The sequence below is a fragment of the Pagrus pagrus genome, assembly GCF_965226575.1.
Source record: "Pagrus pagrus genome assembly, chromosome: 21".
In the NCBI taxonomy this organism is placed as follows: domain Eukaryota; kingdom Metazoa; phylum Chordata; class Actinopteri; order Spariformes; family Sparidae; genus Pagrus; species Pagrus pagrus.
This window is the reverse complement of record NC_140208.1, coordinates 8,267,357-8,282,089: the sequence shown is the minus strand read 5'-3', so window position 1 is coordinate 8,282,089 and position 14,733 is coordinate 8,267,357. Positions and strand designations below refer to the sequence as shown.

At 38.4% G+C, this 14,733-nt stretch overlaps 2 protein-coding genes across 12 annotated transcripts in view; one reads left to right on the top strand and one right to left on the bottom strand.

Moving 5' to 3' along the window:
- The window catches only part of ptprea (protein tyrosine phosphatase receptor type Ea), a 59,416-nt gene extending 52,395 nt beyond the window's left edge, over positions 1-7,021 (top strand). For all 10 annotated transcript variants that reach the window (XM_084341483.1, XM_084341481.1, XM_084341482.1 and 7 more), the window contains 9 exons: positions 191-326; positions 477-626; positions 1,577-1,670; positions 1,846-1,922; positions 2,028-2,162; positions 2,375-2,500; positions 3,686-3,837; positions 3,961-4,096; positions 4,443-7,021. In XM_084341483.1, the coding sequence (XP_084197609.1) occupies positions 191-326; positions 477-626; positions 1,577-1,670; positions 1,846-1,922; positions 2,028-2,162; positions 2,375-2,500; positions 3,686-3,837; positions 3,961-4,096; positions 4,443-4,517 (1,081 nt within the window). In that variant the 3' untranslated portion in view covers positions 4,518-7,021. The remainder of the gene's footprint in view (positions 1-190; positions 327-476; positions 627-1,576; positions 1,671-1,845; positions 1,923-2,027; positions 2,163-2,374; positions 2,501-3,685; positions 3,838-3,960; positions 4,097-4,442) is intronic.
- clrn3 (clarin 3) overlaps positions 1-14,733 on the bottom strand; it is a 92,948-nt gene that overhangs the window by 56,923 nt on the left and 21,292 nt on the right. The gene's annotated exons all lie outside the window — the stretch shown is intronic.

Here is a 14,733-nt window from a genome sequence, read left to right as displayed (position 1 = left end):
TACGGTTAAATATCCGCTTTGTGGTCTGCTGGAAAACAAACTGTGACTGGAAACCTTCTGAGTGACTACAGCAATATGTTTGTTTACAGACACAGATGTCCCTTTGTTTCCCTGCTGTTGTCTATTAACATGCAAGTGTCAGCTGAGGATTGTGGGTTATTCAGTCTGTGGTTTGTTTGTGTCCCTGCAGCGCTGGTGTCGGGAGGACAGGAACCTTCATCGTAATAGATGCCATGATCGACATAATGCACGCAGAGCAGAAAGTTGACGTGTTTGGATTCGTCTCCAAGATACGAGAGCAGCGCTCACAGCTCGTCCAGACAGATGTGAGTTGGAGACGTGACAAGTTCGCACATGTCGGCCAAATGACACAACACATTTCTTAATGAATGAATTGTCCAATTATCCCACCCTCAATCATCTGTAAATTTCCAAGTGTGTCTTAGTTCATCTGTTTGTGTGTGCTCTCATCCCAGATGCAGTACTCATTCATCTACCAGGCCCTGCTTGAATACTACCTCTACGGGGACACGGAGCTGGACGTGTCGTCTCTGGAAGGACATCTGCACAAACTGCACAACACCTTCGCAAACGGTGACCGGGTCGGCCTGGAGGAAGAGTTTAAGGTGAGACCTCCTATTTCGCATTCTGGCCCATAAGACGTCACATTTAATCACACATCAAGCTGGTTACACACCAAACTGACAAATGGCTAAAGATTCGACCAATAGCATCTCTACAATAACCTCTGTTAATCTAAGAGTTAAGTTTAATTCAACATCTGCAGGTGCTTGCTGTTTGCAGGTACATAAAAGAAAAGAGCAGTAAAATACGGTTTCTTCACATTTCTGTGGTCACTGTGACAAAGTATTCAGCCAGCGTGATCTGTGGTGTAATAGGGTACAGAAGATACAGAAATTTACATTACAAGCCTTTTGTGTTTGATTCAGCTGCAGTAGGGGAGGGTGAGGAGAGGGGCATTTCGTTGGTTGTAATCTACAACCTCACGACAAACACTTCACAGCTCCACACAACATCACTCTGGTCTCAAATACACAATTGAGATCAAAGAAAAGCCATCTCATTGATATTTTTTTTCTCTTAGTAATGGAAAATAATCAAGTTACACCACTTTAATATAGTGTTACTGGATACTTTTTTTTAACAGGTAATTACTAACTGTATCAGAATATATTTTTAAAGTAATCCTCCCAACCGTGGAAATGATAGTTATTAGTACTTTCTCCAGACCCATATTGGCTCCAAGTACAGACAAAAAACTGTCTGGTTAACATGCATGTCAACATAAAAAATACTCACAACACAATAATTTAGTTGTATTAGGAAACAGGCTTTATGAAAGATGACAGAACCTACAGTATGTGTTTTACTGCTAATGCCTTGATTAAATAACTCGGTATAACCTTTTCATTCTGCCATTACCTGTACAGTGATCCAGAAATGTATTATAATCAACGGTGCAACTTCTTTCCCTATAGACATTTGTGCACCAAAGGATGCTGAACATTTGTAAGTTAATAACAGTTTTGACTTTCCTTTTATGATTTCTGCCCAGAAACTGACCAACATGCGAATAATGAAGGAGAACATGAGAACGGGGAACCTTCCTGCCAACATGAAGAAGAACAGAGTTCTGCAAATTATTCCATGTAAGAAAGATGGAAAAATCTACAGAACAATAATAGATTTTATTGTCTGACACTATGTTTACAATCTAAACATGTTTTTGTGCTCTGCAGCATTGAGTTAATGGTATTTTTCAGGCCACTTTGTGAACCTGATACTCTGAAAACACGTTTGAAAGCTGCTCTATTTCACTTTCAGATGACTTCAACAGAGTCATTCTCTCCATGAGACGAGGTCAGGAGTTCACGGATTACATCAACGCATCTTTCATAGATGTAAGCAGATTTTAATCACCTAACACAATAGTTCATTAGTATTGCTGTTAACACACATTATTAGACCATTAAAGCTGAAAACCTTTGTGTTCTGCTGTGACTCAGGGCTACAGACAGAAGGACTACTTCATTGCCACCCAGGGCCCTCTTCAACACACAGTGGAGGATTTCTGGAGGATGGTGTGGGAGTGGAAATGTCACTCCATTGTCATGCTCACTGAGCTCCAGGAGAGGGAGCAGGTGAGCTGCGATAGCTGCTTTCAAGCTCTGACTGATGGCTTCAACATCCACTAGAGCAACAGAAACCATCTCTGTTATGATTTTCTGCCTTTGACACAAAACCTTTTATGCTAGTTTATAAATGATGAGTATTAAAAAGTTTGACCCCAGACTACCTTTGAATATTAGCTTGTCAGCAATAAAAAAAACACTGTTTTTGTCTGTTTCTGTAGGACAAATGTTGCCAGTACTGGCCCACAGAGGAATCAGTCACCTATGGAGATTACACAGTAGAGCTGAAGGGAGACACTTTGTGTGACACCTTCAGTCTACGAGACTTGGTACTCACCTTTGTCCCGGTAAGCAAATTACAACGCTATCACACAGCTGGTTAATGAGGCAGTGACTCACATTACATTTGCCTGTCAGGGTGTAAAGGCATTTACTGGCTCTCTTGATGTCTTTCCATTGAGCTTTCTAGTTCTTCTCCGAGGGAAGTGAACTCATAATTTTGCATTGTGTAATTGCAAAATGTTAAAATGGAGCCAGTAAGATTGGTTCTACTCTAGATTTTGGGCTATTTTGCATCTAAAACATCTTTTCTTTCATACTAGTGGAAGTAAAACACAACCAAAATACATATTTAGGTGTTTATTTTATTTCAGATTTCTGTTTATTAGGAAAATTAGTACATATTTAATAAAATATTTGCCATTAAGTCACAAAATATAACTGTGAATGTAAGTAATCTGGGAAGCTTCACGATGATATCTATTAGGTTACATTTTTACTGTATTTACCTTTTTTGTGGTGAAAAATGTATGAAATCTTTAAATACACATCTTTAAAAGGCCATTTTCTCAAAATGAGTTTTTTTCCCTCATAGTCTGAGCCAGATATCTCCACTTCAGTAACATTTGCAAGCCAAACTTTCCAGTTTTAGTCCCATCTATATAATGAAAGTTTTTACCAAGTAGTTTGTTCATATATCATTTATAGCCTGATTTACAGAACATTTTATTCCTAAAACTATGGCAAATTAGTGTACATTTAGATCTTTTGCAACAAAAAGATAATTGTCTTAATTTAAGTAGTCAACATGGAAGGTTTCAAGGTGATATCAGCTCAATCGTCTTAATTTCTGAACATACTAAAATGGGAAGATTACGTTTCATTAATTTTAACAGCATTTTTAGATCTGACTTTGTAGAGCGAGACAGGATCTGACATAATTGTCTTATAGAGAACAAGAAACCAAGTGAGTACATAAATGTCTTGTGGCTGTCAGAGGAAATGTGGTGGGCAGGATGTGTTTGAGATTATCAAGTGGAGCCTCCCATCTCATATATTTCATTAAATTCGACCCACATCACCTCTCAGAGGCTCAGGAGTACATTCCCACCTCCCTCGGTGCACCACTCATCTACAGCCCACTTAACCTCCACTGACATTGCACCTGCCATTATAAGCTTTCATATACTGCTAATAAATCATATTTGAAAGGTATTATGATCTCAAGTCTGCCTGTGCACTTCCTCTCAAAGGAGAAGCAGACGAGGGTGATCAGGCACTTCCACTTCCACGGCTGGCCGGAGGTCGGCATCCCGGCCGAAGGGAAAGGCATGATCGACATCATCGCCTCGGTGCAGAGACAGCAGCAGCAGTCTGGGAACCATCCCATCGTCGTACACTGCAGGTACACATTTGAGCCTTTTATAGTAGCTTATTTGTGTTTTCTACTGTGGTGCTTTGCATCTGACAGCCACTGTTCATTCTTGAATTAATTTCTAAGATGTTATTTTGTTAATGTGTACTGCAGTGCTGGTGCAGGGCGAACAGGTACGTTCATTGCACTGAGCAATATCCTGGAGCGAGTCAAGGCAGAAGGCCTGCTGGACGTGTTCCAAACTGTGAAGAGTTTACGCATGCAGAGGCCTCATATGGTCCAAACTGTGGTAAGTATCAGCAGAAGTGAATCCAAAAAGTTGATTTTTCAGATGCATCATTGTTTTCTCTCTTGAAAGATTATGTCTCGATGCAGAAGAGCCACTAGTCACAAATATAAAACCCAATTCTTGACATTAGGATTGCCTGTAAAGGCTCATTTATGCCCCCTTTATGTATTAAAATGGATGAATCCATTTCAAACGATGTAACTGTATCTGCCCACATACTTCCATGCGTGAATGATAGCATGAATGTTAAGCATGCATCCAATAATCTCTTGCTTTACCTTGACTGTAACTGATTGTACAGGCTACCACCTAATTCATCTTTCCTGTTCGTCTCTGTCCTCCACAGGAACAGTATGACTTCTGCTACAGGGTGGTACAAGACTTTGTCGACATTTTCTCAGACTATGCCAATTTTAAATGACGAGATTTGCCTTAAACATGGTTTTTAATGTTGTTTTCTAAAGCTGGTTTGTCAGTCTTATGTGTTTCTTTAACTCGGTCAAATGATCTATTTTGCTATGCACTTGTCCCGCCATTAACTGAACTCCATCCTCGCTGTAATATACTGTATGTCAGTGGATGAAAATTGTACATGAAAAAAGTAAGATTAATAATGTATATTTCACATCATGTATGATAATTATTTTGTCATGAAGTGTTGTTTCAAAACTTGGTCTCTTATTTCAGTTTTGTTGTATAATACTGTACTTTAAATGTTTATCTAAGTGTTATTTTGGATTGACCACGTAATATTTTTAAAAGTTGTAGTTATTGTAAATGTATTTATGTATTGACGATGACATTCCTTCTTTGAGTTTGGAGAACATGATGGGAATGTTAAGCTTTTTTTTTGTTTAATACAAACATACAGTCCATTCTTTCATTTATTGATGACTTCTATCTGAGATTAGAGGCGATATTTCAACTATTTTTCAGTGTCCTCAAGCTACATGCCCATCACGAATGTGATACTCTTTCCAATGGAAATACTGTCAGAAAAAGGACGAATCACTTCAGCCATAATGCGGAAAATGTTAAGTTATGCAACAGAGGCCGAGGTGACACCACTGGGGTTGATTTCCAATAAAGATTCGGGCAGAAGTTTCACAGTGAGACGTATCAAGAGTTGTAAAAAAACACCAGTAAAGGATAAATTCACCTAAAAATGAAAATTCATGCATTATCTACTCACCCACATGTAGATGGGAAGTAAGGTGAAGTTTCGTAGTCCACAAAACATTTCTAGCGCTTCACACCAAAACAGCTTTGCAGCATTCTCCTAAACAACTCAAGTAGATAGGGACTCGTTTTAAAAATGTAAAAAAAACAACCAAAAGACCCTATAAAATAGATCTATACTGTGTGGCGTAATCCAAATCTCCAGAATACCTGAAATCCCTATTGATTTGAAAACATGCCATTTACACCCTCGACGCAAAGTTAAGCTTGTGCACCCCCTTCAGATGGGGTGTGCGCTAACGCTTTTAGCTTAGTGAAGATTTCTGCTTAAAAAGGGGCGTAAATAACATCTTTTCAAATCAATACGGGCTTTTGGTGCTTCCATCGGAATTGGATCTATTGGATTTTCCATTGGATTACGCTGGACAGGCTGTATGTTTTACACTGGTGGACAAAATCGTTACTACTTTTTGAAATTACCAGTTTTGTCCCCCATTATTTTTTTTAAACGCATAATTCATTAAGATGTGCAAAAAAAAAATAGCTTGCACCAAAGAAGTATTATCTTATTATGAATTTTGATGAGCCATTATGCATTTTTTCCCACCATAATTATCTACTCTGACCATAATCGCCTCATTAAATTGCCTAAAATCGCATGTGTTGAAGACAGTTTAAAAAGACAGTGTGAATAGAGAATGAATTTTCATTTGTGGGTGCACTTATCCTTTAAAACTGGTTATGTACCTCAAAAAAGTGGCATGCAACTGCATTTAACATGGATGTAACATTACTACAGTCTGCCTTTTGTCTGTAGACAGCAAAAAGTATTTTGCTAAAAATGACTGCACATTAAAAAGCACATATAACTCAGCCTTTTGCCAAGAACCTGCAATATTCAAGAGTATGTTTATTGCTTTATTTATATTCTAGATTAGAGAATTTTTCACAGATCAGTGCCATATGTACATTTTTAAGACGTGGAAAAGTAGAACAAGCCTAAGTTGAAGGCCAAGCATTTAGAGGTGATACTTAAAAAAGGTAAGTCAGTTCGATTTCGTGACAACCTGTGTCAGTTAACACACAGGAAAGTATTCAAAGTGTAACATTAGATGAGTCCTGTAATGGCAAATACCACAATACACAAATGTGGTGCTTCAGTGCCTGCTTAATGCCAGAGCAACAAAAACAAACACCCCATTCTATCACGTTTCAGAATACAGATGTATTCTTAGATATACATCCAGAATGTTTCATAGAAAAGTATCTCATGGTAGTTCCATTCATAGGAAAGTATCTGAATGTGAAACAGCTTTTCTGTTTATTTCTTCCGAGGCAGTAACAACCCCCCCATTCATCTGGTACTCCGACATCAAACCAAACACTTGGAGTGATCCGACCCAGCTCTGCTTTAATCCTCAATGAGATGTGTAATTGTGTTGATGCTGTATGTAAATACTACAAGACAAAGTGTTGTGAAAGTGGCTGGCCAGCGAGGAACTGTGAAGTGCATATATTTTGTGTGCTATCTGTGGGAGATGTGAGGTGCAGCACAAGAAGAGACAAAACAACCCAGAGTCTATTTTCCCCGTGGCTTCTTCTCGCCGTCCTTTAAAGAATATTGAGGAGGGTCTATCTAGACTGCAGCTCTTTGCCTTTGCTCTCTCTGTGGGTGGTCTGTCCCTTTTTGGATTCTCAGTGTCTTTGAAATGCAAGTTGCAATATTAAATTCATCTGAAAAAGTTGTATGGGTGTCAGTGAAAGTTTTCCTACAAATATATTTGTGCCACTGTGTAACAGCTCATACAAAGGTTTCATTTCAGCTCTGGGTGAGACATATGGGATGGTCCATGTGAATAATGTACTGCATGCGCCAGACCTGAACAATGGAACAATGGTGGTCTTGATTTATCAGTTGTTCCTTCAGCACATACACTGTACAAAAATAGTGAAAATTGCCCTTTACAATGTCCCGTTTGTCCTACAAACAGCCTCACATCTAAACATATTCCAATTATTATCACAGAAGACCAAGAAAGACATTTAATATTATCACTGAGTTGGTGGCATTTTTTTCCTCATAAGAATGACTTAAATTATTGAAGAACAAGACAAAGCTCTCAACTCAATACGATTGATTGAACCCACAAGTTAAAGTTAGTTAAAAAAAAGCTGCTTTTTAACCAGCTGATCTGCAAGAGAATATTCAGTTTGATATCAAGATCTTAATATCGAGGTCAGATAAAAACATCAGCTGGACCAGAATGTTCATCAGGAGCATGATTCTGAAAAGTAAAGTATATTTATTATTATGCTACATTAGGGCTGAGGACTATTTACACAACCAGTTAATCCGACAATTCATTTCTTGATAATTTGGTTGATAAAAGTCACAACATATTGACGACGACGACGAAGAAAAATTTGCAATTTTAACTTTTTGATATTGATTATCAAAACATTTGCTTTTCCTATCGATTGACTGATCCCAAATTATTTAATCTCTGCTTTATTTTAGTCTGGATATTGCCATAAAAGGTTCACAAGTCTGTCTGAAAGTAAAAGTCAGGCACCACTATAAAACATTCAAACAGGTTTTGCTTGCTGTAATCTTCTTCTGTTCATACTAACCATGAAAAAAAACTTTCCTGTTTCACTTTTAATGTAAATGATGGGGGACAAATTCACAGCCCTCCACCCAAACAGTGTTTCTCTGTAGATGGCTGCAGCCTTATCAAACTCTAATAGGGATATTCTAATGATCAGTATGAACAGAAGGAATGATTAGCAACAGGCAAAACATTTCCATATGGACGCCTGACTATTGTTTTAAGACGGAAAATTTGGGAACATCTCCTTTAAGTTCATTTGTCACTGTGTTTTGTACTCAAATAACAACAGCAAGCAAGTGTGTGAAAAAAAGGAATTAAATACCAGCAGGAACAAAGAAAATGCAATACGGTGGATGGAAAACAACTGAAGGCGGTTTGTATAAAAAGAACCACAACCAAGTGTGATTCAATAACAGAGAAACCCCAAAACTAATTCAAAACATACACAGAAACAAAGAGGTTCAGTCCTTTGTGTCTCCAGCACTCCAGTCCACACATTTCCATTCTGTTCAATGTAAACATAGACATAAGTCGCCACTAAACCAGGGGGTTGCAAGCTGTCTTAAAGAAGGTGATACACCTTCTTTAAGACAGCTTGCAACACCCTGGTTTCAGTGGTTTTATGACTGTAATTGAGACATATATTTCTGGACCTGTGTATGTACTAATTACAGCCAACAGGGGGCAGTGCACCTTAATCTATATGTAGATGAGAAATGTATTAAAGGAAAATTCAACTGATAATACACTGTTAATTTCTGTTATATGATAGTACTAAGTCTTAATTGGGTCCTTATGTTTTCCATCAAAGAGCTGCTGTGAAGATGTAATCCAGATAAACGCTGAAGCTGCTTAATAGATGGTGCATAATGCAACAACTGTCAGTATGATAAAACGGTGATCCAGATGTTAGATATAAAAGAACCATATCTGTCATTTTGTTGTAATGATGCTTCAATAAAACTTCCTAGATCTTACAAAACTGTCTTTGCCTCGCTGTTTTATATGGTTTGAATCAATGTTAATTGAAACTGCTTTCCAGTAAACATGACATCTCGACAGGAACTGGTGTGGCTTTAAACACACTAAAAGCAGATCATTTATAAATACAGCAGTCAAGGAACTTCCTCTTTCGGAGTGTCGCAACAAGAACAGAACAAAAAAGTAAAGAAAAGTCTCTATTTTCCAATATAAATGTGGTTCTATGAAGCCTTCATCCATGTGATTGCCACTAGTCAATAACAGGGAGGAGTAAATTTGAGCTATTTTTTCCAAACAATCATGTTTTTATCTTGCAGAAAATCCAAGTGACAAAAAGCCTCTTTGTTGACTATTTCCACTTCCTCTGGGACCTGGCGCCATGGTAACACTCCTCAGCGGGAGGGGCGGTAGCCAAAAAAAGGTCAGCAAGAGTGAAGAGGTCATATGAATTATGTATTAACCCTAACTGACTCTCTTATTTGGATTGACCCCTCACTAATTATATTTGGTCTTTCCACAAGGCTTCCCCTTTTCCTTCTAATATAATATGGAACATGGGCCATTTATTGGTCGGGTGGCCTCGGCTGTGACCCGTCTGCTTAAAGGCTTTCATGTGCGGCTACGGAAACTGATTTCTGATGATCACTGTGTGTGTCAAGCAAAGCCTTTTCACTTGCTCTGTCACTTTTTCCAAAAACATGCTCACATTCCTTTCACCGTCTCCTGAGTGGAATATGAATTCAAAACCACATGTATTTTGGGCTACACACATGTTGTATTATCATATGGAATCAAACTTTCGCAAAAAGTGGAGAAATTCGGAAAATAGATCTGAAGAATGCTGCTTAGACCAGCCGTAGGCAAAACAGCGTGCCAGAATTTTCACCTTTAAAAGCACTTCTTCATAAAAGACATGAAAACAGAATTATTTCAAGTGAGCTTAACTTCAAGCAACCAAGAGTCAAAGTGCTTATCAAGCAGGTCATTTGTGGTTCTTGCTACACAAGACATAAGAAGGTTGTTTTTGCTGATACATCAAGTGGTTTTGTCACTTGATGGGCGAGCCACTAGGTGCTGTGTCACAATCCCTGGCTGTACATGATTGAATGTACACTTTCACTTGAGGGCTGTCTGCTCCCGGATTTCTCAACATTATATGACTACAGCGATATTACTGCGGTTGCTGAATCTGTCTTTATTTAAGATTGACACTTGTTAGTTCAGAAGTCTCTTCATTTGCGTAAAGTTGAGGTCTAGGCTACTTCATGTGAATCATGGGGGTCCAGCACGACCTGCTGCATCTGGTTACTCCCGAAAAACTACAAAAACTAACCCAGATTCAGTAACTGCACGGCTCATTTTTCACCTACACATGCACAAAAAGCACTGTGGACACATACCATAACTAAAAGGAAGTATAGAAATGATGGATCCTGTGAAAACATACCATAAGAGTCTACAGTCATGCTACGGTGCTTTGAGCTAAATGCTAACTTCAGCATGCTTATATGTTCACAATGACAACATGCTGATGTAAAGTATGTATAACATTTACCATGTCGACCATTTTAGTTTTGCATGTTAGCATATGCTAATTAGCTGAATATCCAGCAAATCTGAGGTTGATGTGAATGTCATCACTTTTGCAGGTATTGTATCAGACATTTTTTTTTTTTTTTACCTAATAATGGGGCTGGATGAAAAGTAAGAGGATTGTTTTTACAATTCATTATTTGTGAAACAACGTGGGAACCAAAATCCAAAGCAATCTATCCAATAGCTGTTGAGAAAATGTGCTAAGAAACACCAATGTGAGCCTCACTGAGGCACTGTAGACAAATGTCAGGGTAGCATCAAAGTCAGTAGGATTCATCTCCTGGTAACCAAGAATGTCTGGACCAACTTTCATGGTAATCCATCCAATAGTTGACGAGATATAAAACCGTGGTTTAACTGACCAGGAGACCTAACCTAACTCAAAACACTTCCTGTATCTGCAAAAAGTAAAGAAAAGATACATGTCTGTCTGCTACAAAAGTGTTGTCTCAACCTGACCATGTTCGCACACTCTTTCCTCCTGCCTCAGTGTGGTTGTGGCTGATGTAAAGAGACAGGCACCGGGTAGAACATGGACTCTCTACCATTAATATCCTATGAATGAACCGGAGATCCTGCCTGTCTCTCTGTTTGTCTGTCTGTTGTCTACGTCACATCTCTGGCTTGATAATGACTTATTGTTAAATTTGTTCTCTCAGTCTCTTCCTCTCCCTGTCTCTCTTTCACAGCGCAGCGTCTTGCTACACTGAAAACATTCTCAACAGACGCTTTAAGGCCTGCTATAATTCAATCAGACAGCTCTTACTGGGATGTTAATGTGACACAATGCCCCCGAAAATGCATTACAAGGGATATTCTATTCCTCCCTTGTTCCATCAGGCTAATATTACTTTCAACCTTCTTTTTCAGGAAATACAGTGGAAGCTTAGGTGAACCGACTGCTTGGTTTGGACCATAAATGTAGCATAACAAAGCTTAGATGGAAAGGTTATTATATGGCAATAATTTGGTGTTTACTTTACATGGAATTTGTTGACAATGAGGAAACTCTAGAATATAACTAGGAGTGGGCAATATGGACAAAATCTCCCATCATGGTATGTGTAATTTTATATCACAGTAACAGTAAATTCAAAAAAGATATGTCCACACATCAGAGGTCACACCCCTCTAAGTTAAAAGCTCTTCTCCCTGATCTTGGGTTGGTTGGGGTGCCTCCTGGTTTGTATCCAAGATTTCACTCTCCTGCATGTTTTCTTATCACCCTTTTCTGCTGCGGTGTTTGGCAAACCAGCTTAGAGGTGCATTACCGCCACCAACTGTCGCACTCACGTCACATGTCAACGTAAGCAGTCCTGCTGCCCAAAATCATGTTACCTTGAGAGGCAGCTGGATTTGACTTGGATCCCCAAAGTCAGTGGAATTCATACTTTTGGCACCAAGGGTATCTGTACCAAATCTCATGGAGATCTACACAATGTTACCATCAGAATCAAAGAGAATGACTGACATTGCTATCCCAACAATGACTAAAATGTGTTTGATTATTCATGTTGGAGAAAACAATACAGGAGTAATATATACATTTATCTTCAACTGGTTATGATTTTAAAATTACGATAGTCTTGATTTGATTTGTTGTCAGTACTATGGTACTATTGGATGTTAAAGTTCTCATAAGTTTGGGATGTATACAAGTTAAATTGTAGAGGGCCCCTAAAACTGACCCCTGTGGGACACCACACTTATTTGTCTGGTTTAAAGTTGCCAAAAGAGAAAGTCTCTATTTTTCAAATTATAAGGCAAGTTGGCCACAGTCAAAATATTATTAACTATGTCAAAATAAGTAAACCACAACAGAGACAGAAAACATTTTGCTTCAAAACCTGACTGGAAAACATCCAATTACAACAGCTGAATAGTTCCTCGATGACAGTATCTTACCACAAAAAGGGAAGCTGGTTACAGGCCTTTAATTATCAATTACAGTTTACTTCAATATTGTATTGCCTTGTTAACATTGTTGCTGAGAAGCTGTTTTAATGAAGCCAAATAAAAGCAAACAATAAAACATAACTATTAAAAATCTGCGAAGAGGGAATAAAAAACAAATAATAATTAACTTGATTTGTCTGGTTATATTCAACACAAATAGTGGCAATTTAGATTCTCAGCACAGTGAAACCGTTCCAGTTTATTTTAGTGTGAAAGTCAAATTTTGATTTATATTTTTTCTAATGTTATTCTCTTCTTTAGGTTTCTATTTGTTGTTACCATAAATGAATAAATTGTCTTTTGTCAGATTCTGCCATGTGAATCGTATCGATGCATCATTATTGCCGTTTGTATATCGAGAACCACAGTGGAAATGGAGCCCTGAACTTTACTGTGCCATCTTTGACTAACATGCAGGCTTGTAAATCTTGGTTTTTATTGTGAGAAAAAACTAAAGCAATTCAGAATAAATAAAACATGCTTAATGAGTTTCCCCAGTGTTAACATGATGAGAGTGCTTACTGCAAGTCCTAGTGAGTGCCTTGGGAATCTGAGATAAACAACAGAACCGATTCAGGAAAGTCTGTGAGGGGGAAGTCTGAAACTGCAGAGTCAGAGGCCTCTGAGCAGAGGTCAGGACTTTACAAAAAATAAAAAATAAATGAATCAGCATGCGCCATTAATTCTTGAGTCACAAAGTGTGGGGTAAAAAACAGTCACAACCAAGATGCTTATCAACAATCTGGTCCAGCTGTCTCCTTACCCAAGCAGTTAAATTAAAGAGTTGAGAAATGGTATGTGCGGTAAAAGTGAATCATAACTTCGACACCAAAGCTTTTAAGCCACTACAGGAAATGACCAGTGATGTGCTTTTAAAATAAACCGTTTACATTTGTTTGTTTTAAGGTTGTCCATCCGTCTTCACCATCTCTATGAGTGAGATCTCAGGAACACCTTGAGGCAATTTCATAATATTTGGCACAGTCATAGACTTGGACTCAAGGATGGCAAACTGATTGGATTTGCAGGTCAAAGTTCAAATGACCCTGTGACCTCACGTGTGTCCATAACATTCTTGTGAATGTGATACCTCAGGAACACCAGGAAAGAATTTCTTCCAATTTGGCACAAACGTCCACTTGGACTCAAGGATGCTCTGATTGGTACTTGGTGGTCAAAGTTCAAATGGTTAGGGTCACAAAACACACTTTAGAAGTTGTAGTTCTGTCTTTGTGTTCTCTCAGAATCAGCTTTACTAACCAAGCATGACAACATATACTAGGCCTGTTTTTTGTTTTGCTCAATGAAGGTACACGCAGTGACAAACCTCCTTATCGGTTGGCTGATTGCCCTTCTGCATTTGCTACATTACCAACAAAGAGCTTTCCAATGAATGCACTCTATTCATTTTAAAAATCATCGACAAAACCTCAGTCAATAAATTAAATAAAACAGGAAACAGACCATTCCCTGACCAAGCAGCCTGTTGACATCTGTTATTAGAGTGACAATATATATGAACTGATTAATGTACAGGGTTTTGTAAGAGGTCAGCAAAGCTCAACAAAAGACACTAAACATGAAATATTGTTGTTATGGTTGCATTTCATTAACCCACTGCTCTCTAACTAAAAGCCCTCTCGGCGCCAGTCAGATAAAGAGGCCACAGAGTTAAGACTTTGATTTAGTGATCGTCATGTTTGAGTGCCGATAGAATATGTGGTCCAACAAAAGTCACGAGCCCTGTCTGGGGACCCTCTCAGTTCCTTTCCCCTCTTTTGTCTGTTTCATCTTCTTAGAGCTCTGAGGAACTGTTAGATGCTGCGTCAGTAAGCCATTGTAAAATGAGGAAACAATGACAATTGTGAAAGGCTTTAAAAAAAAAATGGACTTGCAACAGCTTCTGCAGGTTGATGTTTAACACTTGTCCTTTTCTGTGCCGTTATAGTGGAACTAAATTTGGCAAAAATACATTACACGTTGCTTGTACCACTGGACTCTAACCTTGTTAAATGCTCAATAAACTTTCGTCATTTGCATTTGCGGAAAAAGGGTGAGTCCCAAAAGGTAAATATCTCAAACAACACCAGCAATGTTAAATTGCCAGCTTTATACTGTACAGCTAGAGCATGTCAAAGCAATCATCAAGGTGACCCGGACTTGGTATCATAGTCGTTGATCAAATATTAGATTATATTTCTGCTTGTTTAAGATGAACAGATGTCAATTTCTGGTTTCTGCCTATTGCCAACACAACATGTTGTTACGAAATTAAGAGATCCTGTTCCTCAAGGTCATGAAAGTGCATCCTGA